We start from the raw sequence: 26,993 nt of genomic DNA, 5'->3' as shown, positions 1-26,993 counted from the left end.
GTATAAAAACTGTGTGTTCTTAAGCGAGCTTTGATATTACTTTGTCTGTAAATGGTAAGTTTACTAAACTCAACAGGGCTATAAAGTGAAGATGTCATGCCAGTGTATCTTCTTATATATGTAGTGTCATGTTAAAAATCAGTAAACTAAATATTTCTAATCTTAATCAGATCAAACAAAACCAAGTTTTTAAAATGGCATAAAAGTATCTGTCTGAAGATAATTGCGTTCTGCCGTATTTAAGAAATGCAACCATTATTGGATAAAATGCCAGGTGACAGTCACTTGTAACTGACGATTACTGGTCCTTGATCAGTTAGGTTCTACTGTAATCATTCCCGAAAACAAAACTGACCAACAGACTGACAAGCAGATAGGTAAAAAACATAACACCTCTGCTAATTTGTATGAACAGCTTGTAGGAAACACAAATGCTTTTATTTTAATCAGTTATATAGTGTAAGGACAGCCGTGAAATGTTCACAAAAGAAGTCATGTCAGAAAGACATTTAATAACACAGAATAATGGACGTTGTGATAGACAAACCAACAAATATATTTCCATTCATTCAATCTGATCAAAATACAGACCCAGTGTCCATGCTTTGCTTACAAGGATCTGAAAATACTTCGTTTTACGTTCTGTTTTGGTAATTATCACATAACTTATTAAGCCAATGAAATTTCAGCCTTCAAATTTTGAAGGTATGCATCATTACCACAAAGCCAGGGGATCACGAAAGGTCTCTAAAAAAGAAAGTAGAACAGAGCGTTGTCAGATCCTTTTAAGCAAAGCGTGGACACAGTATCTGTATTTAAATTAGATTGCCATTCATTCTCAAATAGTACCAGCACATTTAATAATTTTATTCCTTATTAATATCTCAGTATCAAAATGTACATTTACATAACTTGTTGTTCTATTCAGAAAATGAACGACAAAAACATTCAATCTATGGTACGTCACGTCTGTCTGACTTTTGCAGTGTTCATTAAAGCTTTGTTTGTCAGTAGAGATCTTAAGTTGGATGATGGTTCTGGGAGTTTTGATCCTGAAAAAGGAAATAACACTATGATAATGTTTAAGTTTCATTTTCATAAAAATAAATAAAGCTAATACATGTATAATTATACAGTGAACAGATAACAGTGACATACATAGTTTTGAAACATTTGTTATATAGCTTGACACTTTAAATTACATCTCACTAATTTTTCAGTGTTTTTTAGTTAACTTAAAACACATTTAATCTATTCCAATTAAATAAAGGTTGTACCAAATGTTTAATCGTACATTTTCAAATCTGATTTGATTCTTTAGAAATAACTTGTTGGAAAATTGGAGTATACATGTTCAAGTACAACAAGACCTGCTCTAAAGTCACACTTCAATTCTTTGGATGTTTATATTGATTTAACTGTAGTTTACAGGTTTTTGACATGAAGACAGCTACACACATGGATGCAAGGAATATGCAAAATAAATTTTATCATTTTTTTTTCTTGAATGACAGTATTCAACTAACAGCTGTGACTACATTTGAGCTGCGATGGAAAGAAATTGACCTTATGCAAATGAAAATTTAAAATACATCTGTTAACTTATTTCGGGTTGGAAAAATTTCAATGCAACGTCTGTAACTGTTTGAAAATTGAGTTGACACAAGAACCCTACAAATTCATCTTTCATTTCGTGTTTGAATGTTCCAAAATCGATCAAAGTCTTCTACATGTACATACTTGCATAAGGTCGATTTTCTATCCAATGCAGCTCATTTATCTTAGCTAGCTCTCTGTAGTAGTGGGCAGATTTTGACACTGCTTTCCAAATAATATAATGGGCTGTCTTTTATTTACTTATTATAGTGAGTGGTCATTCTGTTGGTACTGTGACTAACTAACCATTATTTATGACAATTTTTAGAGATGTCACTAAATAATTCACCATTATTTTTAAAGACAATTTTAGGAGCTGTGACTCACTGGCCATTATTTATGATAGCTTAAAGAGCAGTGACTAACTCACCATTACTTTAGACAATTTCAAGAGCTTCGACTTACTCACCATTATTTTAAGACAATTTTAAGAGTTGTGACTAACTCACCATTATGTAAGACAATTTAATGACCTGTGAATAACTCACCATTATGTAAGACAATTTAAAGACCTGTGACTAACTAACAATTAAGTAAGACAATTTTAAGAGCTGTGACTAACTAACCATTATTTATGACAATTTTTAGAGCTGTGACTAAATAATTCACCATTATTTAAGACAATTTAAAGAGCTGTGTCTCACTGGCCTTTATTTAAGATAACTTTAAGAGCTGTGACTAACTCACCATTATTTAAGACAATTTAAAGAGCTGTGACTAACTCACCATTATTTTAAGACAATTTAAAGAGCTGTGACTAACTCACCATTATGTAAGACAATTTAAAGAGCTGTGACTAACTCACAATTATGTAAGACAATTTTAAGAGCTGTGACAAACTCACTATTATTTTAAGACAATTTAAAGAGCTGTGACTAACTCACCATTATGTAAGACAATTTTAAGAGCTGTGACTAACTCACCATTATTTTAAGACAATTTCAAGAACTGTAACTAAATCACAATAATTTAGGACAATTCTAAGAACCGTTCGACTAACTTACCATTATTTGAGACAATTTTGAGAGCTACATGACTAACTCATCATTATTTAAGACAATTTTAAGAGCTGTGACAAACTCACTATTATTTTAAGACAATTAAAAGAGCTGTGACTAACTCACCATTATGTAAGACAATTTTAAGAGCTTGTGACTAACTCACCATTATTTTAAGACAACTTCAAGAGCTGTAACTAAATCACCATAATTTAGGACAATTCTAAGAACTGTATGACTAACTAACCATTATTTGAGACAATTTTGAGAGCTACATGACTAACTCACCATTATTTTAAGACAATTTCAAGAGCTGTAACTAAATCACCATAATTTAGGACAATTCTAAGAACTGTATGACTAACTAACCATTATTTAAGACAATTTTAAGAGCTGTATGACTAGTTGTAGGATCAAGGGTATCCATTTCTACTGCGTCAGCATTTTTATTGATTTCGAATTTAACCCATCTGTATCCATTACAACGTTTAGAACCAGGACAGCTTTGTATTAAGTTTTGTGTAACTGGATGTGATAAACCAAAGAAATCAGCTCCTTTTCCTGTTTGTTCTAAAAATTCTAATTTTCTGAAAGCAGAAAATATTGCATGGTTACACATATGATTGTTTTTTTTTCATTTCATATCCTTAAGAACAGTATCAGAATTGGGGTACATTTACTGTTGATATTCCCATTTGTTTCCAAGTTGTGCAAAATTTTATTACAACAGTTCCTACTTTACAATTTTTTTAACCATTGTCACCGCCTGGTCTTTTATTTTCTGAGACATTTTCTTACTGTTAACTCAACTATTAACAAATTCTTCCAGATAGTTATAAATTTAGGCACTTTTTGTGATATATATATATATATATATATTTGTATTCAATATTTTTGTCTACAGAGAACATATATTTCAGTAAAATGTGTTGTTTACATGGAAATCTTCTTGTACCTTTATTTTTTGTAAACTATGCAAAACATTCAATGAACCATGGCTGAAGGTGCAGCGCCAAATAATCTCCAAGGAAATGAGATGTGACAATGCTAATACAACTGCATACCAAATACCATTGACTTGTCATAATTGGTTCCCCTTAAACTGATCTTATCACAAACTTTAACATGTAAAGTAAGCAAAAGTTTCAAAGTTAATAGACCATGGCTGAGGGGCAGGGCAAGATAATCTCAATGGAAAGTCTCCTTTTTGTCAAGCCTTCGACTTTTGTCGAAAAAGTGAGACATAGCGATCCTACATTCCGTCGGTGTCGTCGTCATTGGCGGCGTCCATAAATATTCACTCTGTGGTTAAAGTTTTTGAAATTTTAATAACTTTCTTAAACTATCCTGGATTTCTACCAAACTTGGACAGAAGCTTGTTTATGATCATAAGATAGTATCCAGAAGTAAATTTTGTAAAAAAAAAATTCCAGTTTTTCCGTATTTTACTTATAAATGGACTTAGTTTTTCTGCCAGTTATCATGACATTCACTCTGTGGTTAAAGTTTTTAAAATTTAAATAACTTTCTTAAACTATCCTGGATTTGTACCAAACTTGGACAGAAGCTTGTTTATGATCATAAGATAGTATCCAGAAGTAAATTTTGTAAAAAAAAAAATCCTGTTTTTCAATATTTTACTTATAAATGGACTTAGTTTTTCTGCCAGTTAACATTACATTCACTCTGTGGTTAAAGTTTTTAAAATTTTAATAACTTTCTTAAACTATCCAGGAATTTTACCAAACTTGGACAAAAGCTTGTTTATGATCAAAAGCTAGTATCTAGAAGGAAATTTTGTAAAAATTTATTTCCTGTTTTTCCGTATATTACTTATAAATGGACTTAGTTTTTCTTCCAGTTAACATTACATACAGTCTGCAGTTAAAGTTTTTAAAACATTTATTAGATTCATAAACCATCCTGGATTTTTACCAAACTTGGACAGAAGCTTCTTACAATCAAAAGATAGTATTTAGAGGAAAAGTTTTAATAATTTTTTCCCCATTTTTGTTGACATAGCGATCTGAATTAAGGGATAATCATCAAACAATGTAAAAACTATCTTCTTTATCTTTATCATTTGTTCATTCAATCAATTTATGTTTCAACTCTTTTATAAATCTACAGATTTGATTCCATACTGTATTCATTTTTACAAGCATAACTTTTTTCATACATTTCAAACGTTTTATTTCATTAACTGTAAATCTATTATGTGCATTCCCCTATCACACTGAAAACATAGATAACAGCAAAAGTAGGCGAGACACTGGGTTCCGTGGAACCCTTACGATTTTTTTTTTAAACTCGTCAAGCAGAGACAAAAAGAAAATTACGACAAATATTATTTACTGATTGTTGCTTTTTTATTGCCTAGTGGCAAATGTGTCATGCATATTTAGAACAATTAATAATATTTAACCCCTCCCTCAAACCATTTAAAAAGACCATGAATATGAAAATCTTCTTTGAACTTAACTTCAATGTCATATTTATCATACCAGCACTTACTTGTTTTTCTTAACTGCTTTAATGAGTTGATTATGACAATCAGAGATTGATTTGCTATAAAACACAACACCAGGACTTTCTTCTGATGCTATCTCAAACTACAAATACAAACAAACTATTAAATACAACACCAGGACTTTCGTCTGATGCTATCTCAAACTACAAATACAACAAACTATTAAATACAACACCAGGACTTTCTTCTGATGCAATCTCAAACTACAAATATAAACAAACTATTAAATACAACACCAGGACTTTCTTCTGATGCAATCTCAAACTACAAATACAAACAAACTATAAAATACAACACCAGGACTTTCGTCTGATGCTATCTCAAACTACAAATACAACAAATTATTAAATACAACACCAGGACTTTCTTCTGATGCAATCTCAAACTACAAATACAAACAAACTATTAAATACAACACCAGGACTTTCTTCTGATGCTATCTCAAACTACAAATACAACAAACTATAAAATACAACACCAGGACTTTCGTCTGATGCTATCTCAAACTACAAATACAACAAACTATTAAATACAACACCAGGACTTTCTTCTGATGCTATCTCAAACAACAAATATAAACAAACTATTAAATACAACACCAGGACTTTCTTCTGATGCTATCTCAAACTACAAATACAAACAAACTATTAAATACAACACCAGGACTTTCGTCTGATGCTATCTCAAACTACAAATACAACAAACTATTAAATACAACACCAGGACTTTCTTCTGATGCAATCTCAAACTACAACTATAAACAAACTATTAAATACAACACCAGGACTTTCTTCTGATGCTATCTCAAACTACAAATATAAACAAACTATAAAATACAACACCAGGACTTTCGTCTGATGCTATCTCAAACTACAAATATAAACAAACTATAAAATACAACACCAGGACTTTCTTCTGATGCTATCTCAAACTACAAATACAAACAAACTATTAAATACAACACCAGGACTTTCTTCTGATGCAATCTCAAACTACAAATATAAACAAACTATTAAATACAACACCAGGACTTTCTTCTGATGCTATCTCAAACTACAAATACAACAAACTATTAAATACAACACCAGGACTTTCGTCTGATGCAATCTCAAACTACAAATACAACAAACTATTAAATACAACACCAGGACTTTCTTCTGATGCTATCTCAAACTACAAATATAAACAAACTATTAAATACAACACCAGGACTTTCGTCTGATGCTATCTCAAACTACAAATATAAACAAACTATTAAATACAACACCAGGACTTTCGTCTGATGCTATCTCAAACTACAAATATAAACAAACTATTAAATACAACACCAGGACTTTCTTCTGATGCAATCTCAAACTACAAATATAAACAAACTATTAAATACAACACCAGGACTTTCTTCTGATGCTATCTCAAACTACAAATACAACAAACTATTAAATACAACACCAGGACTTTCGTCTGATGCTATCTCAAACTACAAATATAAACAAACTATTAAATACAACACCAGGACTTTCTTCTGATGCTAATTCAAACTACAAATACAAACAAACTATAAAATACAACACCAGGACTTTCTTCTGATGCTATCTCAAACTACAAATATAAACAAACTATTAAATACAACACCAGGACTTTCTTCTGATGCTATCTCAAACTACAAATACAACAAACTATAAAATACAACACCAGGACTTTCTTCTGATGCTATCTCAAACTACAAATACAACAAACTATTAAATACAACACCAGGACTTTCTTCTGATGCTATCTCAAACTACAAATACAACAAACTATAAAATACAACACCAGGACTTTCTTCTGATGCTAATTCAAACTACAAATACAAACAAACTATAAAATACAACACCAGGACTTTCTTCTGATGCTATCTCAAACTACAAATATAAACAAACTATAAAATACAACACCAGGACTTTCTTCTGATGCAATCTCAAACTACAAATACAAACAAACTATTAAATACAACACCAGGACTTTCTTCTGATGCAATCTCAAACTACAAATACAAACAAACTATTAAATACAACACCAGGACTTTCTTCTGATGCTATCTCAAACTACAAATATAAACAAACTATAAAATACAACACCAGGACTTTCTTCTGATGCAATCTCAAACTACAAATACAAACAAACTATTAAATACAACACCAGGACTTTCTTCTGATGCTATCTCAAACTACAAATATAAACAAACTATTAAATACAACACCAGGACTTTCGTCTGATGCTATCTCAAACTACAAATACAAACAAACTATAAAATACAACACCAGGACTTTCTTCTGATGCTATCTCAAACTACAAATACAACAAACTATTAAATACAACACCAGGACTTTCGTCTGATGCTATCTCAAACTACAAATATAAACAAACTATAAAATACAACACCAGGACTTTCTTCTGATGCAATCTCAAACTACAAATATAAACAAACTATTAAATACAACACCAGGACTTTCTTCTGATGCTATCTCAAACTACAAATATAAACAAACTATTAAATACAACACCAGGACTTTTGTCTGATGCTATCTCAAACTACAAATACAAACAAACTATAAAAAACAACACCAGGACTTTCTTCTGATGCTATCTCAAACTACAAATATAAACAAACTATAAAATACAACACCAGGACTTTCTTCTGATGCAATCTCAAACTACAAATACAAACAAACTATTAAATACAACACCAGGACTTTCTTCTGATGCAATCTCAAACTACAAATACAAACAAACTATTAAATACAACACCAGGACTTTCTTCTGATGCAATCTCAAACTACAAATATAAACAAACTATTAAATACAAAACCAGGACTTTCTTCTGATGCAATCTCAAACTACAAATATAAACAAACTATTAAATACAACACCAGGACTTTCGTCTGATGCTATCTCAAACTACAAATACAACAAACTATTAAATACAACACCAGGACTTTCTTCTGATGCTATCTCAAACTACAAATACAAACAAACTATTAAATACAACACCAGGACTTTCTTCTGATGCTATCTCAAACTACAAATACAAACAAACTATTAAATACAACACCAGGACTTTCTTCTGATGCTATCTCAAACTACAAATACAAACAAACTATAAAATACAACACCAGGACTTTCGTCTGATGCTATCTCAAACTACAAATATAAACAAACTATTAAATACAACACCAGGACTTTCTTCTGATGCTATCTCAAACTACAAATACAACAAACTATTAAATACAACACCAGGACTTTCTTCTGATGCTATCTCAAACTACAAATACAACAAACTATTAAATACAACACCAGGACTTTCTTCTGATGCAATCTCAAACTACAAATATAAACAAACTATTAAATACAACACCAGGACTTTCGTCTAATGCTATCTCAAACTACAAATACAACAAACTATTAAATACAACACCAGGACTTTCGTCTGATGCTATCTCAAACTACAAATACAACAAACTATTAAATACAACACCAGGACTTTCTTCTGATACTATCTCAAACTACAAATACAAACAAACTATAAAATACAACACCAGGACTTTCTTCTGATGCAATCTCAAACTACAAATATAAACAAACTATAAAATACAACACCAGGACTTTCTTCTGATGCAATCTCAAACTACAAATATAAACAAACTATAAAATACAACACCAGGACTTTCTTCTGATGCAATCTCAAACTACAAATATAAACAAACTATAAAATACAACACCAGGACTTTCGTCTGATGCTATCTCAAACTACAAATACAACAAATTATTAAATACAACACCAGGACTTTCTTCTGATGCAATCTCAAACTACAAATATAAACAAACTATTAAATACAACACCAGGACTTTCTTCTGATGCTATCTCAAACTACAAATATAAACAAACTATTAAATACAACACCAGGACTTTCGTCTGATGCTATCTCAAACTACAAATATAAACAAACTATTAAATACAACACCAGGACTTTCTTCTGATGCTATCTCAAACTACAAATATAAACAAACTATTAAATACAACACCAGGACTTTCTTCTGATGCAATCTCAAACTACAAATATAAACAAACTATTAAATACAACACCAGGACTTTCTTCTGATGCTATCTCAAACTACAAATACAACAAACTATAAAATACAACACCAGGACTTTCGTCTGATGCTATCTCAAACAACAAATATAAACAAACTATTAAATACAACACCAGGACTTTCTTCTGATGCTATCTCAAACTACAAATACAACAAACTATAAAATACAACACCAGGACTTTCTTCTGATGCTATCTCAAACTACAAATATAAACAAACTATTAAATACAACACCAGGACTTTCTTCTGATGCTATCTCAAACTACAAATATAAACAAACTATTAAATACAACACCAGGACTTTCGTCTGATGCTATCTCAAACTACAAATACAACAAACTATTAAATACAACACCAGGACTTTCTTCTGATGCTATCTCAAACTACAAATATAAACAAACTATAAAATACAACACCAGGACTTTCTTCTGATGCTATCTCAAACTACAAATATAAACAAACTATAAAATACAACACCAGGACTTTCTTCTGATGCAATCTCAAACTACAAATATAAACAAACTATAAAATACAACACCAGGACTTTCTTCTGATGCAATCTCAAACAACAAATATAAACAAACTATTAAATACAACACCAGGACTTTCGTCTGATGCTATCTCAAACTACAAATATAAACAAACTATTAAATACAACACCAGGACTTTCGTCTGATGCTATCTCAAACTACAAATACAAACAAACTATTAAATACAACACCAGGACTTTCTTCTGATGCTATCTCAAACTACAATAATAGAGACTGTTTTTCAATATACGAAATTGATTAATTGAATGATTCAGTTATCTTCCTTGGTACACAATTCCCATATGTAAGCAATCTCACAGTAGTGCTCCTAACAAAAGGGGGAATATACAGAACAAGCACACATACAAAATGGTGTTCCAGAATCCAAATTGAATGGAATGGATGACAAAGATAAACACATCAGCTCTTAAACAAATTGCATGGAATTAAAGTGAATGGATATTTTTTCATGAATTTATTCAAAAATTCTTCTTTCTAGATAACTTTCCTTCTTTGAATCAGGGCAAACATTGCAATCAGAGATGGTATGACAACTGGATTCTATGAACAGAGTAAAATGTCCCCTTCATATATCACATTTCCATGTTCTTTGAACCACAAAATTTGAGTTAACATTGGTGACCATAGTGTCATGGTAAACTCTGTTTAACAAAAACTTCAACCAAATCATCGAACTGTGGGATCTGGGTGAAAATCTTAACCTAATCATGATCAGTAAACAGGGATATCTGGGTAAAAACCCTATATTCACACGTATTTTTTAAAGTGCCCATCAAGAATTCTACCAAAATTGTTTGAAATATGAGACTTGTTGAACAATTATAAATCAAGTAATGTAAGTAAACATCATTTATGACTTTTCCTACAAAATACAATATAATACTCAAGGGTATATTACATTGGCCAATGTTATTTAATAACTAAAGCATTGGTCTTGGAACACTGGGTCATGTAAGAAGTACAAGCTAACTTGGCTGCCTTTAAAACACTTGACATTGTACTAAAGTAATCTTGATCCTTGTAACAGTTTGTGTAGTTGCTAATCTAAACACTGTGAATTATCTTTGAGACATTGTTGACCTGCTGTCAGTTCGGAACTTCTTGAGCATGTTGCAGGTGCTTGAAGGTTTGCATTGGAGTGTGAAATAGTGAGCATTTCTTTGCTGAGTTGAAATTTATTTGTTTTCTTGTTGCTAAATTAGTCTTTGTTTTTGCTTGTCGTTAAAATATTCTTCTTGTCACTAATTAGTGAAACCCTCGAATTTTACTCTGATTCCAGGAAGTCAACTTTAGCAAAGTTCATTTCGGATTTTAAAAAAACAAACCTTATCGGACCTATTAGTTCGAAGTTGTTAACCTGACTTGATAGCTTTGTCAGTTGGTCAGACGATTTTCAACATCTCTGGTTTTCAGTAAATTCCAGATCAATATTGATAGTTAAGGTGGATTTCGGCAATATTCAAGTACCAATTGTTCTGATGAGAAAAGATAAAAAAATAATCAGATTCCTGAGAAAACTGAGTTATTATTGACATGTGGCGACTAAGCATAGATCAGTTGATTTTTCACTGTTATATCAACGACTGAAACGTTCTTAAAAGCAACTAAAGATTGAAATACCACTCGAAATAAACCCGAACTCTTTGACAAGGATATTTAAGTAACAGTGTGTCAATCGGATTACTGCTCATAATGCAAAATGCAATTCTATTGTAAATTTTGAAAACTTACAAAAAACACCGATTAATTCTTTATTTCACAATGTCAATGAATTACAATAATAAGGGGGCTATATAATTTCCATGGAAATGAGACTTGCAAATGCCAATTCATTTGCATACCAAATATTATTGACTTATATATAATTAATATCAGTGGTTCATCTTAAACTGATCTAATCACAAATTAATACGTGTAAACTAAGAGCAAAAGTTTCATCGTCAATAGACCATGACTGAGGGGTAAGGAACAAATATTCTCCATGGAAATGAGATGTGCTAATGCTTATACAAATGCATACCAATTATCATTGGCCTAACACTAGTGGTTCACCATAAACTGACCTAATCACAAACTAATACATGTAAACTAAGCAAAAGTTTTAAAGTCAATAGACCATGATTGAGGGGCAGGGCCAAATAATCTCCATGTGAATGAGATGTACTAATGCTTATACAAATGCATACCAATTATCATTGACCTACCACCAGTGGCTCCCCATAAACTGACCTAATCACAAACTAATACATGTAAACTAAGCAAAAGTATTAAAGTCAATAGACCATGATTGAGGGGCAGGGCCAAATAATCTCCATGTGAATGAGATATACCAATGCTTATACAAATGCATACCAAATATCATTGACCTACCACTAGTGGTTCCCCATAAACTAGACCTAATCACAAACTAATACATGTAAACTAAGCAAAAGTTTTAAAGTCAATAGACCATGATTGAGGGGCAGGGCCAAATAATCTCCATGTGAATGAGATGTGCCAATGCTTATACAACTGCAAACCAAATATCATTGACCTACCACTAGTGGTTCACTATTAACTAGACCTAATCAAAAACTAATACATTGTTGATGCCGCCTCCGCCGGAAACAGCATACCTATGTCTTGCATTTTGACTCTGACAACGAGAGACAAAAAATACAGAATACCACAAATAGAAGGAGAAAGAATTCCACTTTTCATGATTTCAATGGTGACATATTTACCCCCCACATAGAAACAAAATGACTATTCCCCGATACCATTAAAGGCATTAAGTTACTGCCTTTAAAAACTCATCGAAATTACCAGGCTTATAATTAGTACTTCTTTTGTTTCTTTTATTACAAAACATGCAGTTAGTTTTCTCTTTTCAATTGTTTTAAACTTTTGTCATGTTGAGGCCTTTTATAGAGGACTATAAGTATGGGTTTTGCTCATTGTTTAAAGACTGTGATCTTTTGTTGCTTACATCCACGACATTTGGACAGTTTTGTTAGTTGTCTCATTGGCAATCATATCAAATCTCCTTATTTTATTTATGGCTCCTTTCAAATTTAACTCTATCAATCTATCTGGATAAACCAATATTACAACCAACAGATGGAAGCATAAACAATTTTACTTGCAAAACAAGAATGTGTCCATAGTACACGGATGCCCCACTCGCACTATCATTTTCTATGTTTGGTGGACCGTGAAATTGGGGTCAGAACTCTAATTTGGCATTAAAATTAGAAAGATCATATCATTGGGAACATGTGTACTAAGTTTCAAGTTGATTGGACTTCAACTTCATCAAAAACTACCTTGACCAAAATTTAACCTGAAGCGACTAAAAACTTAAACCTGAAGGGGGACAAAAGGATGAACGGTAGACGGACAAACGGACGAAGGAATGGACGAACGGAGGCACAGACCAAAAAACCTAATGCCCCTAGGTGAGGCATAAAAACATCTGGGTTTTTTTAATATATAAACAGTAGTATGAACAGAATATTTCAGTCTGGACTTTAGACTTACCACCGGACCTTTTCCACCATCAGATATTTTACATGTATACAAACATCTATTGTCTACATTATTAACATCAACAAACACTCTGGTACTACAGAATCCCTCAGGATAGATGTTAGATACAGAATGAAATCCTGGTCTGTCTACGACAATCTGTAAACAAAAATGTATTATTTACATAGTGTCTAAACATACACTAATATAAGTTATATGGTTCGCTACCGACCCCTACGGATCCACAGAGGGTTAGTAAAATCCATAGGGGGTGAGGCTGAAGGCCGAATCTCCTATGGATTTTACTCACCCTCTATGGTCCGTAGGGGGTCAGAAGTGAACCGTATAACGAGTTTATTGCACACAGGACTTTTCCTGTCGCGTTTTGAAGAAAAATAAACAATGAAATAAAACAACATCAATAGATGACGTCACCATTAACAGTAGATGTGACGTCACGAACGAGGGACAAATATGAAATTTACCACCCCCCTATGGATCCATAGGGGTCACCACGTGACGGCGTTTAACCAATCACAACGTCATAATTTACCCGTGGTGTGATAAAACTATTTAGTAATATAACCTGTCTAAAGTAAACACCTGTTAAATCTCCAAAAACAACAAGAATGCATACGTTGTCTTACATAGCAATCCCCTATTTGTAATTAAAAGTATCAGAAAACATGAAGTAAATGTCTGACAGATCTGAAAAGCCTGTTGAGCTGCTTACCAAATATAAAGTCATTCTGTTATGTCGTATTTAAGGAATGTGTGACAAAAATTATCAGATCATTCAACATATTGAAAATATCATAGTATCAGAAAACAGGAAGTAGGTATATGACAGATCAATAAAGTCCTCACACTTTACTACTCATCACTGTCAAGATGCTGACCAAATATGAAGTCATAATGTTTAGTTGTATTCTTTTAACATGATGAAAATAAAAGTATCAGCAAACAGAAAATAGATATTCTACTGATTCCAAAAATGCTCACATATTACAACTCATGACCAAATATGAAGTCATTCTATATCTGTTGTATGATGACAATATTTGTTTGACGGCAGGATGGACAAAGTTATTGCAATATAGCCACATCTCCTAGCATGGGGATATCAAATCTAAAGTCATGCAGGAGATTAGTTGACAGGTTTAACTGAACATACATTCTTGAAAAATAAAATATTTCTGAGAAAGCAATTCCTTATTTTCAGTCAATGCCTTGATTCCATTATATTAGCACAACCAAACTACTGCACAATAAACCCTTTACACTTTTACCACCTGTAAGGTGAATGGTGTAACATATATACCTCTCCAATGCTGTGTATTGTTAAGTCTCCTATAATTAGAGGAAACACAGGTCTCCCTAATGAATCAAGCTGTAATGGAGGTATCACTTTCTTTGTTGGCTGATTTTTACCTCCTTTCTTAGGTTTGGGTGGTGGTAACCCTTCTGTAAGTATATATTAAATGATATCATAGAAAGATACATGGCACAATCATATAAAATCAGAAAAAAAACCTCAAAGAACACAGTACTTCTTACACATTTTACATTTAAACACAGAATATCAGATTTTATCTTACCTCCTATACATTTCTAGGAATATGATTGGTTAAAAGCATCCGCGTGGAGACCGTGTATATTCCATATTAGGTTAGTAGGGAGGTGGGGCTTATTTCAATACATGGTTAGTAGTGGTGTTACGTCCAAGGATCCGGAAATTTTTCCACACAATTTCGGTCATTTTGAGATGATTGAAAAGTTGGTGCCCCTTTCCAAATTGTCGATGTCAACTTGACTAAATTCATAGCATCAACGAACTTGTATTGCTGTTCCATCGCATTTACTAATTAAATGTCTTACCATTACCATGAAGAACAGTTTAGGGAAGGCAATTGTTTAAAATTGAAATGATTTTAATGACTCAAAATGGTAAATCTCTCAGACATTGCTTACGTTTCTTTCGATTTGATAAAAGTTAAAACCAGAAGTTTGCGATAAAGTTAAAGAACGAATAATTCCGGATTCATTTCCAGGATTTGTTTTGTTTATCAAATAGACTATTTTCATATTACCGACTTTTGACTCCGGATTATATAATTTGTCGACTGGTTACCTTGGACATCATGGTACCAAGTCAGGTAAGAGCAAGCTAAAGAAGTAAAACCAAGCTTTCAATCGGTACAATTTTGGGGGAAAATTACCTAGTTAATATTTTTTTTCACTACAAAATCACCAGAAAACAGTAAACTTTCCCCTCAAATTACACCGATTATATGTTTGATTTTACTTATTTTGGTTGCTCTTACTTTACCGAGTACCATGATGTCCAAGGTAACCAGTCGACAAATTATATAATCCGGAGTCAGAAGTCGGTAATTAAACTGGTCCGCCGTTCCATCTATAGCTTCGTACCGAAGTAGCGATAAGTGAACACAACAGGGGTCCAGTTTAGTCGGTAATATGAAGATAGTCTATTGACAGGAAATCACCGGCTTTTTTATTTTATTACCTTTAAAAGTGTTTGAATGTAACAGACAATAGTTGCACTCGTTTAATTTAGCATGAAATCAATTGGCATTTTACGATTAAATATTAAATTTGCTGAAGACAATTTCACGCATGCGTATTATAAAGTAAATAAAGCACATGAAAAAATACTTTTTTCTCCGTAAATTTAGGTTTAATTTTTAAATCAGATTTGATGATTGTCTTTGCTGAAAAGTAATTGAATAATGAACACACTTGTCAGGGAATTTCAATTTTTGTTAAGATATTATTCTGAGCTTGTGATCACTGTCAGGTGTGAATTAAAACCACAGGTAAAAAGTGATTAGCGATCATTAGCCAATGATTCCCGGAGGCATTGATATAGATATTAGGAGGGCCCTCAGGATTATCAAACTACTGGAGTGGCAGTTTTATTACAGGAAAGGGATTATAAACAAAAACTAGTGATCACAACTTACATAAGACAGTGCAAAATGGCGATTAAGAAATCCGATTTCAAACATTGAGTCAATGAAATGACCGAAATTACTTCTTTAAAAAAATAAAATTTGTCCTAAATCCCAATTACTCGTTTAGGACAAATAGTTTCATCTTAGGACATGACTGGCATATATGACCGTTTCCGGACCCTTGGTTACGTCCTTTATTAAAAAAAAAACAGTACTGAGAAAAAATCTTAAAGGTTTCAACAGACAAAGAAATTGATGATGAAGATTGAAATAAATTCATAAAATACATTTAAAGCTATATATGACAAGTTGTTATTGTTGGTATCTGTTTTTGTATGATCAATGGATGTAGTTTCTTAATGCTAACGGTATTGAAGAATTGCTCATTTTGATAGGTCACTAGACTATGTCTAAATATCACACGTTAAAATAGTCGGTAAGATAAATTTGTTACATAGTGTGCTAGTGACGTAATACGGTATATATGGGGTCAGTAAATTCCATATAGGGATTCGAGCTTCGCTCTCACCCCATATGGAATTTACTGACCCCATATATACCATATTAGGTCACTAGCACACTATGTAACTAATAATACCTGCTATGTGGGCTGGAAATGACCAGAACAGTGATTTCATTAATTTTTTTAAAATACTGGCAGAATGTCAACTAGAATATAATAAATTATAACATCTACGATCTCTTTATGTTTTGCTGTTATCCATAGCTCTCAACCTTAATTACCTAGTATTTGTTTTGTAGTCGGTGGTCGTTTCTTGTCAGGTTTCTTCTTGGGTTTAGCCTTTGCCTGTGTGTCGACAGGTTCTTCCTTCACTTTGACAATTGATGGAGGAGTTTTACTGATAGCAGCTGGTATATCTGACTGGGACTGATAATGTAGAACTTTTCTCAAAAGAAATCTGAAATGACAAAAAAACATACATCTACATCATTTTGTCTCTGGTGGATAGTTGTCACATTGGCAATCATACCACGTCTTCTTGTTTGTATATTATCAAATATGGATAAGCTTCTTAATGATTGAGAGCTTAACATAAGGTATAGACATTTGTCTACCGTTGAGGGTCTATAAGAGGCTTCTTAATTATTGAGAACTTAACATACGGTATAGACATTTGTCTAACATTGAGGGTCTATATAATCAATATGGAGAAGCTTCTTAATGATTGAGAGCTTAACATAAGGTATAGACATTTGTCTACCGTTGAGGGTCTATAAGAGGCTTCTTCATGATTGAGAACTTAACATAAGGTATAGAAATTTGTCTAACGTTGAGGGTCTATATAATCAATATGGAGAAGCTTCTTAATGATTGAGAGCTTAACATAAGGTATAGACATTTGTCTAATGTTGAGGGTCTATATTCATGATATTATCAATATGGAGAAGCCTCTTAATGACTGAGAGCTTAACATAAGGTATAGACATTTGTCTAACGTTGAGGGTCTATATTATCAATATGGAGAAGCTTCTTAATGATTGAGAGCTTAACATAAGGTATGGACATTTGTCTAACGTTGAGGGTCTATATTATCAATATGGAGAAGCCTCTTAATGATTGAGAGCTTAACATAAGGTATAGACATTTGTCTAACGTTGAGGGTCTATGTTGATCTCTAGAAGTTTTTTTAGTTTAGCTGTGTCAATGAATAATTAACATTGATGTATAAAACAAACCTTTTATTCATGATATGTAATCTAATCACCATCTATAAATCTATTTCTATGCTAATCTATGACTGTGGATTCATTATCATTGGGTGGATACCAATTTTCGTGGAATACATGAGTACTGGGGAACCACGAATTTAAATGTTCCAACGAATTACTAATTTTCTTTATGAATATATGCAGACTTTGAAAAAACAATGAAATCATATATCTATGAACAAGAATGTGTCCATAGTACATAGATGCCCCATTAGCACTATCATTTTCTATGTTCAGTGGACCGTGAAATTGGGGTCAAAACTCTAATTTGGCATTAAAATTAGAAAGATCATATCATAGGGAACATGTGTACTAAGTTTCAAGTTGATTGGACTTCAACTTCATCAAAAACTACCTTGACCAAAAACTTTAACCTGAAGCGGGACAGAGGGATGGACAAACGGACGAACGCACAGACTGAAAAACATAATGCTCCTATTGGGGCATAAAAATGAAAGTTCAAGTTTCCCTCAATCCACAAAAATGTGTACCCATAAAAATAAATGAATCCACAGTATCACATCTTATTCACATCCAAACATTTCACCTCCTTTCTTCTTTGACCTTGGCAACTTTTTCCTCTACTCTCACAACTTCATCACATATGGCAGCATTAACCTGAAAAATAAATAATTACAATTTACATCAAAAATTAACTAAGACAACTTTGCTAAAATTGATAGCCTTAAGTAGCTAACGTGTTTCTCTGTTAATTATTTTCTGTTCCACAAAATTATTTCAAACCTAGTTCATGTATATGACAAATACAGAAATGGAACAATTACCATTTACAGCAGAGTAAACAGCTAAATACCACTGTACATGTACAAATCAGCATTATTTATATTGTCGTTTACAATTAGAGTTTATATCCTAATTACATGGATTAAGCTCTCTTCGTTGCTTGAGTTTACACTCTTTTTGGTGAATTTCATGTGGTGAGATCTAGTGTTTGTTGTTACCCTACATTGTATATAACCGGTACATGTACATTGTATATGTAATATTGCCTCATGTACATCTCCATACATTTGGATTCCATATTTTTTTTTTGTACATACATGATAAATATATTTGTTTGTTAACCTGAGATATTGTATGCATACAGTGAGTTCCTAATTGAATATCAAAATAAGTCTTGTGTCTTGTTTTTATTTTGCATCAAGTCATGTCTTCATAACTTACCAGAAAAAAAATTAAAAAAAATACCCATATAATATTTTTTTTCAACACCAAAATGATTCTTGTTAAATAGTAAGCAAACAACACATTAATATATTGAATGTTTTTATTTTAAACAAACCGAAAAAATTATTTAGGACATAAATTTGACTCAAGTTCAAATGTCCCCTTAAAAATCTTGATTTCTTGGCTTTCAAAGACCCCCAAAAACAAACCAGCACTGATAGCTTAAAGCTAAGAAAAACAAAACTTCTGCCTTATCTTTCAAAAGATTTTTGTAATCTTTTGGGTTAAATACCCTCCAGTACTTGATTGACTTACAAATATAAGATCCTTGACAACTTACTTTATTCATGTTCATCTTAACTTACAAATATAAGATCTTTGACAACTTTCATTATTCATGTTCATCTTAACTTACAAATATAAGATCTTTGACAACTTTCTTTATTCATGTTAATCTTAACTTACAAATATTAGATCTTTGACAACTTTCTTTATTCATGTTAATCTTAACTTACAAATATAAGATCTTTGACAACTTTATTTATTCATGTTCATCTTAACTTGCAAATATAAGATCTTTGACAACTTTCTTTATTCATGTTCATCTTAACTTACAAATATAAGATCTTTGACAACTTTCTTTAATCTTTTGAGTTTCCTGTAATACTGTTTCTGTGCAAGAGAGCGTGCTGATATTCCACTGGCTAATCTAAAAAATAAGTTTCTGGGTTTAAAACAAACATGCATATAAAACTACAATGAAATAACATAAACTGTAAAGACAGAGATATTTGACTCACCTTTTTGTAATTTTGATAACACAAATGTTGAAATTAAAATAGCAATACTTTAACATGTCAGATATGCAAATATTCAAAGTCAATGATCCATGACTGAAGATACATGGCTAAACAATATCCATGGAAATGAGATGTGCCAATACTAATACAACTGCATACCAAATACCATTGACTTATCATAAGTCGTTCCCTTTAAACAAACCTAATCACAAACATGAACTTGTAAACTATAAAAATTTCAAAGTCAATGAACCATGATGAGGGGTGGGCTATATAATCTCCATTGAAACGAGACTTGCAAATGCCAATAAATTTGCATACCAAATATCATTGACTTAACATTAGCGGTTCATCTTAAACTATCTAATCACAAACTAATACATGTAAACTAAGCAAAAGTTTCACGGTCAATAGACCATGATGGAGGGGCGTGGCCAAAAATTCTCCATGGAAATGAGATGTGCTAATGCTTATACAACTGCATACCAATTAACATTGGCCTACCACTAATGATTCCCCTTGAACTGACCAAATCACAAACTAATACATGTAAACTAAGCAAAAGTTTCAAAGTCAATAGACCATAACTGAGGGGGTAGGGCCAAATAATCTCTATGGAAATGAGATGTGCCAATGCTAATACAACTGCATACCAAATATCATTGACCTACCACTAGTGGTTCACCATAAACTAGACCTAATCACAAACTAATACATTGTTGACACCACCGCTGCTGGAAACAGCATACCTTTGTCTCTGTCAAGGCGAGACAAAAACAGTACCAGTTCACATGATCATGATGATTGTGTATATCACTAACTGTCTTGAAATAGAATTTAAGACTGTTTTTGAAAAAAGTCTCTTGAAATATGCATGATGCAAGTTTTCATCCTTGAGAAATTCAAAAGGATAAATTTCCATACCTGAGAAAACTCTTTGTACATTGTTACTAGTGAAATGATTAGTATTATTTAAACCATTATCATGACCTCAGCCTATGCATTTACCGTGGATTCTTTTTCTAGAATCAACGCTTCCTAAATCTGTTGCTTAAATGGACTCACCAAATTATATTCAATTGTTTCCTTTGTGTGCCTAATTTCATTAAGTTTGAATTGGCCAATTTACTGATTTCTGTTCACTAATGGAATTAATTTAATTTTTGCATTTTTTATATACCTTCACTGGGAATCAAACCCCTCCTTGAAATCTGTTATGTGTGACTGACATCAACACATCGACGAAACCTCTTGGCTACCAATGGGTTGCAATTTAAATGTCTAGTTTATATATATAAATGAACATACAATACACATCGGTACAACAGACACATTTATGTATAATAATAGACAATCGTATAGTATGAGTTGGTAGCCACGAGGTTAACATGGTTAATATCAATGAGTTGAGTCAAGTTAAAGGTAGAGACTTGTCGGTGTAGGTTTTGAATCCCTGTATTCTCTTTGTTGTCCCTATTCTTTATTTTTTCCGTTTTTCTTATTTTGTATGATACTGTGGATATTTTTGTAATAATAGCGGGCTTTCCCGTTTACTTTTGGATTATAATTGGCTATTTCACATAATTGAAAAGAAAATGATTACATTCAATTTGTCCATTTTTATTTTATAAATATAGTATGCTTTCATCTGTTTTATTACATATCTTTACAAATGTTTATTCGCAATGCCCTATGCGAGTAAATCGTGATGTGTCTAGAATTAGGTTTCTTGATTGAATTTTCGGTAGCACACTCTTTCTATGTATTTGAAATAAGTTGGAATATGTCTTATTATGTAAATTACGGAGGATATTTAGATGTCTGAAAATTTAAAGACACAGATGTGTTATGTTATATTTGTATTTATCCAACCAATTAATTGTGAACTTAGATTTATTAATGCATCATTGAACTTGATAACATGGTTATTTAAATTCACTTATAATACGTACTATACCTTCTAATTAAGAAAAGGCTTTAATTTTGAAAAGACATGAACACAATAATTTAAGTAAGAGATACAATGATCAAGCATTCTGTGAGTATTGCATGGCAATACATAGTCTCCAACTAGTTAAAAATTCATTGCATTGGAACAAAATTCGAACTTGATCTATAACTTGTCATGGTGTAAACTATATAACAAATATCAAGTCAATATCTTCAAGCATGACGAAAAAAAGTGTTGAAAACTGATTAAGTGAATTTTTTAAGTCCAAGGACCATAACTCTGCATAAAATCATCAGACCGGAACAAAATTTGAACTTGATCTGTAACTTGTCATGATAAAACTATATACAAATTTTCAAATCAATATCTTCAAGCATGACGAAAAAAAGTGCAGAAAACTTATTATTTGAGTGAATTTTCTAAGTCCAAGGACCATAACTCTGCACAAAATCATCAGACCGGAACAAAATTCGAACTTGATCTGTAACTTGTCATGACAAAACTATATACCTATTTTAAATCAATATCTTCAAGCATGACGAAAAAAAAGTCCAGAAAACTTTTTATTTGAGTGAATTTTTAAAGTAAAAGGACCATAACTCTAGATCTGCACAAAATCATCAGACCAGAACAAAATTCAAACTTAAACTGTAACTTGTCATGATAAAACTATATACCAATTATCAAATCAATATCTTCAAGAATGACAAAAAAAAGCGCGGAAAACTGATTATTTTAGTGATTTTTCTAAGTCAAAGGACCATAACTCTGCACAAAATCATCAGATTGAAACAAAATTGGAACTTGACCTGTAACTTGTCATGATAAAACAATACACCAAATATCAAATCAATATCTTCAAGCATGAAGAAAAAAGTGTGGAAAACTGATTTGCCAGACTGACGGATGGACAGACAGACGGAGTGCAAACCTAAAGTCCCCTTCGACTTCGTCGGTAGGAGACTAATAAGTGTTGATTCATGAAAAACAAACCATCGCCCTCTGGGCTCATGGTTTCTTTTTCAAGAATCAACGCTTATTCATTGTATCTATAATACAGAAACCCATGTATACCAACAAGCTTGTGATGATTTGAAGCTGAACACTTTCCATTTCAATGTTTAATTTACAATGAACATTTTTTAAGGATTAGGGTCATGAGAGCTAGGGTTAGACTGAAAGGATGATGGTTATTCATTTTAAAGGCATGAATTTTGAAGGATGGAAATATTTAAGAGTACAATGTAATAAGGATATAAAATTTAAAGGATTGGGGTTCCAGTATGCATAAACCCTCTAAGGAAACAATTGTGATTACCCTTGTTTATTATGAGGAATGATAAATAAACAATAATACATATACAAAAATATATCTACCTTGAAGCTTGCTGCTGTAATAAACTACCTGGCAAATTACTTCTAATCTGAAACGAATAAGATGTTTTGCTCAAAAATAGATTCAGTCTGCCATCCTTTGGTCAACAATATGAAAATTTATACCCCCTTTCAGAAGCTAACAGTCAAAGGTGATGGAGTTTCAGTTTGTTCTCCATTCCCCTATTGTATACCTATATATACATGTATCTAACTGTTCCTGGACCCCTTCACAGAACTGTATATGAAACTTTTACAGAAAACAAAAGAAGAATGTGTCTGAGGACACGAATGCCCCTGCTTAACTTGCTTATATTATTGTATAATACTCCATCTGTAAGAGTATGTCGTAACCATTCTTCTTCTGCTTCCAGTAAGGAGTTGACCTCATACTTGAGTGATTTAATACTTCAGCTCGGTAAAACAGGAGGCTTCTCCATTGAATAAAATTAGTTAGGCTGCATTTGGGTCCAGGGCACACTGGCTAATCTGGCCCTGAACCCTTCAAGTGTTGGAACAGCTGCTACTGTGTCTGGCAGTAGGTTCCAGTCTCTTATAGAGCGCGGGAAAAAGGAGTTGTAAACTTCCTTTGTTACTCTGATCTGTCTAATTCTATGGCCACTTGTTCTGCTGTCCCCAGGTGTGTAGTAGATAGCTGGTTGTATCTCCACTAGTTGGTTCTGGATCTTGTAGCTTAGGACGAGCTGCTGGTTCATTCGTCTTTGCTGTAGGGTATCCCAATGCAGTTGGTCTAATAGTCCAGTGACACAGCCTGGGGATGTGTCGGTGTACTGGTTGTATACAAACGTGCTGATTTGCACTGTACCAGTTCGAGGTCTTTGATCAAGGTGGTTTGATGGGGATCCCACACTGTGGCAGCATACTCGATCGATTGTCTGATCAGTGCACAATAGGCTGTGTTTTTGACAGATGGCTTGCAACGGCCAAGGTTCCTGCAGAGAAAACCGAGGGTCCTGGCCATGGTTGCTTATCCGGTGGTGTTGTTAATGTGTTTATTCCACTGAAGGTCTTGACTAATGGTAACTCCAAGGTATTTTCTGCTATACAACTTCTAGTTGGTGTCAGTTCAAGGTATAAGTTGTTTGCAGGGTGTGACGCTTGTTAGAAATCCTCATGACAGTTCAATTTTCATTGTTTTTCTTGAAGAAAACACATCTGCCACTTGTGTTCCCATTCTTCCAGGGCAGTGAGGTCTCTTTGGAGAGTTGCTGCATCATCTGGATTTTTAATTTTCCTGTAGACCAGGCTATCGTCCGCAAAACAATCTTACATCTGAATATGTACAATCTGGCATGTTCATTGATATAAGTAAGGAATAGGAGAGGACCTAAGACTGTCTCTCCTCCTTCTTCTTCTTCTTCCAAATACAGCCCACATTCAACATGATGAATATTTTGGATGTTTGGCAAGTTGCGCATGTTTAAAAACAGGTTAAAAACAATTTAAAAACAAATTGTTCTGTTGATTTAGTTTGAGGTTTTGGTCATTGAGACTTTGCTGTGGCGATATCTGGTGGCAGTTTGTTCCAATCCTTGACAGTGTTTATGAAGAAGGACCATTTCCTACAATCTTTGGTGGCTGGCTGTAATAGGTAAGTATGGCGTCCTGTCAGGTTTGAGCTTCTTGTTGGTTTTTGTAGATATTTATTCTTGTCTATGGCTACAAGGTCGTATGTTATTTTGTAACACATGATGAGTCGAGCTTCTTTTTGTCTTGTTTGTAAGCTTTTCCATTCTTATTCAGTTTTCATGTTGCTGACACTTAATCTATTTCTATGTCTGCTGGTTACATATCGTGCAGCTCGTCTTTGTACCTTTTCAATTTTATCTATGTGGTTTTGCTGGTACGGGTCCCATACTGTCGTGGCGTATTCCATTTGCGGTCTTACTAACATTTTATAGGCATGCTCTTTGATGGATTTTGAGCTAATGTTGAGGTTTCGATGTAAAAAAAGAAGTTCCCTTGTGGAACTCCTTTATCCAGCTTAATGTTGTTCCTTTCACCCCATTGCATGCCATCTTCAAGAGCAAGCGTTGGTGGGGTACCTTGTCGAAAGCTTTTGAAAAATCCAGTAGAATGATGTCTGTCTGGTGCCCCTGGTCCATGTTTTTTGCAATCGGGTTTTATAAATTAATGTTACAACTAATTGGGTCTCACAGGATCGGCGACTTCTGAAGCCATGTTGCTCGTCACATAGGATGTGGTGTCGATCAAAGCGATCCATTACTGTGCTGTGTATGACGTGTTGTAATAATTGGCATGATATAGATTAGTCCAAATAATTATGACCTCTTGAAAGGCTATAAGTATAATAGCCTTTCAACTTAAGGTATCATAACAACATAATGCATATGAACAAACTTTTCAGCCCCCTGCGCCGAGTTTTTCTATATATCATTTTATATGAACCCTGTGCATATTTGGAGTATTCATCATTAAACAGTACATACTTTTCCTGACAAAAGGCTAATTTGTTGCGGAGATTTATGCAGGATTTTCTGATTTGTCTGATACTCCATCAGGAAGGCCGAATCTTCACTGAAAAGTCGTTTATTTTCATGTGCCATGGTTGATTGATTCAGAAATCCTAAATTTCGATCATCAGTGCGCTTCAAAAACTTATAAAATTACGTCAAGTGACTCCGAGCTTGAATCTTAATTAGCGGGATCAATTACCAAAACTGTAAATGTAATGCAAAAAGATATTGTAAGATTACGTCAGAGGAGTTACTCTTTCTTCTTAGAAATTTTGCGGAGTTTTGAAACATAGGAAAAGATTTTTTTTTTGTTCCAGATAAGATTTAGTTTGTTTTATACCTAATACCAGAGACATATAATACAATTGTATTATATGTCTCTGCTAATACACTCTACACTCAAAACATTCTTTGTATACTGATCTATATCAGAGCCATATTCGCATTTAAAAAAAACCCGAAAATATCAGTATAAGAACGTTAAAAATTAAAAAAGAATGTGAGGTCATATGTTATAGGACCTGAGACTACTATTGATTTATAGAAAAAACTCTATTAATATAAAAATAATGAGATGTGGTATGATTGCCAATAAGACAACTATCCACCAAAGTTCAAATGAAGTGGATGTAAGCAGTTATAGGTAACCGTACGACCTTCAACAATGAGAAAAACCCATACTGTATGGTTGGCTATCATGAAAAGGCACCGACATGAAAAATATGAAACAATTCAACTGAGAAAACTAACGGCCTAATTTATAACAAAACATTTACGAAAAACAAATATGACAGACATGAACCAACAACAACCACCGAACTACAGGCTCCTTACTTGGGACAGACACATAAAGAATGTGGCAGGGTTAAACATGTTTGTGAGCGCTCAACCCTCCCCTAACCTGGGACAGTGGTGTAACAGTACAACATAAGAACAAACTATAAAAATCAGTTGAAAAAGGCTTAACTCAGCAGATGGATACAAATAGAAATACATCTAACAAAAACACAAAATGGACGTGGACGAGTACTTATACATCCCAAAAACAAAAAGACACTAAGTACCGAGATCTGAGAGTACTCGCAGTTACTGGCTAGTTCAAA

General features: G+C 33.0%; 1 protein-coding gene across 1 annotated transcript; it reads right to left on the bottom strand.

Moving 5' to 3' along the window:
• Positions 1-852: 852 nt before the first annotated feature.
• LOC127735858 (transforming growth factor beta regulator 1-like) lies at positions 853-26,022 on the bottom strand. The gene is made up of 10 exons (XM_052246255.1): positions 25,864-26,022; positions 23,396-23,442; positions 19,883-19,976; positions 18,627-18,697; positions 17,093-17,268; positions 14,695-14,837; positions 13,386-13,532; positions 5,169-5,266; positions 3,024-3,241; positions 853-1,052 (listed from the first exon to the last, which is right to left on the bottom strand). The coding sequence occupies exons 1-10, from the start codon at positions 25,978-25,980 to the stop codon at positions 964-966; spliced, it is 1,200 nt and encodes a 399-aa protein (XP_052102215.1). The 5' UTR covers positions 25,981-26,022; the 3' UTR covers positions 853-963.
• Between the last annotated feature and the right edge of the window lie 971 nt (positions 26,023-26,993).

The sequence above is a fragment of the Mytilus californianus genome, unplaced genomic scaffold (genome assembly GCF_021869535.1).
Source record: "Mytilus californianus isolate M0D057914Y unplaced genomic scaffold, xbMytCali1.0.p SCAF_3, whole genome shotgun sequence".
Classification (NCBI taxonomy): domain Eukaryota; kingdom Metazoa; phylum Mollusca; class Bivalvia; order Mytilida; family Mytilidae; genus Mytilus; species Mytilus californianus.
Note: the sequence above shows the minus strand (reverse complement) of the source record. Positions and strands in the feature narration are given on the sequence as shown.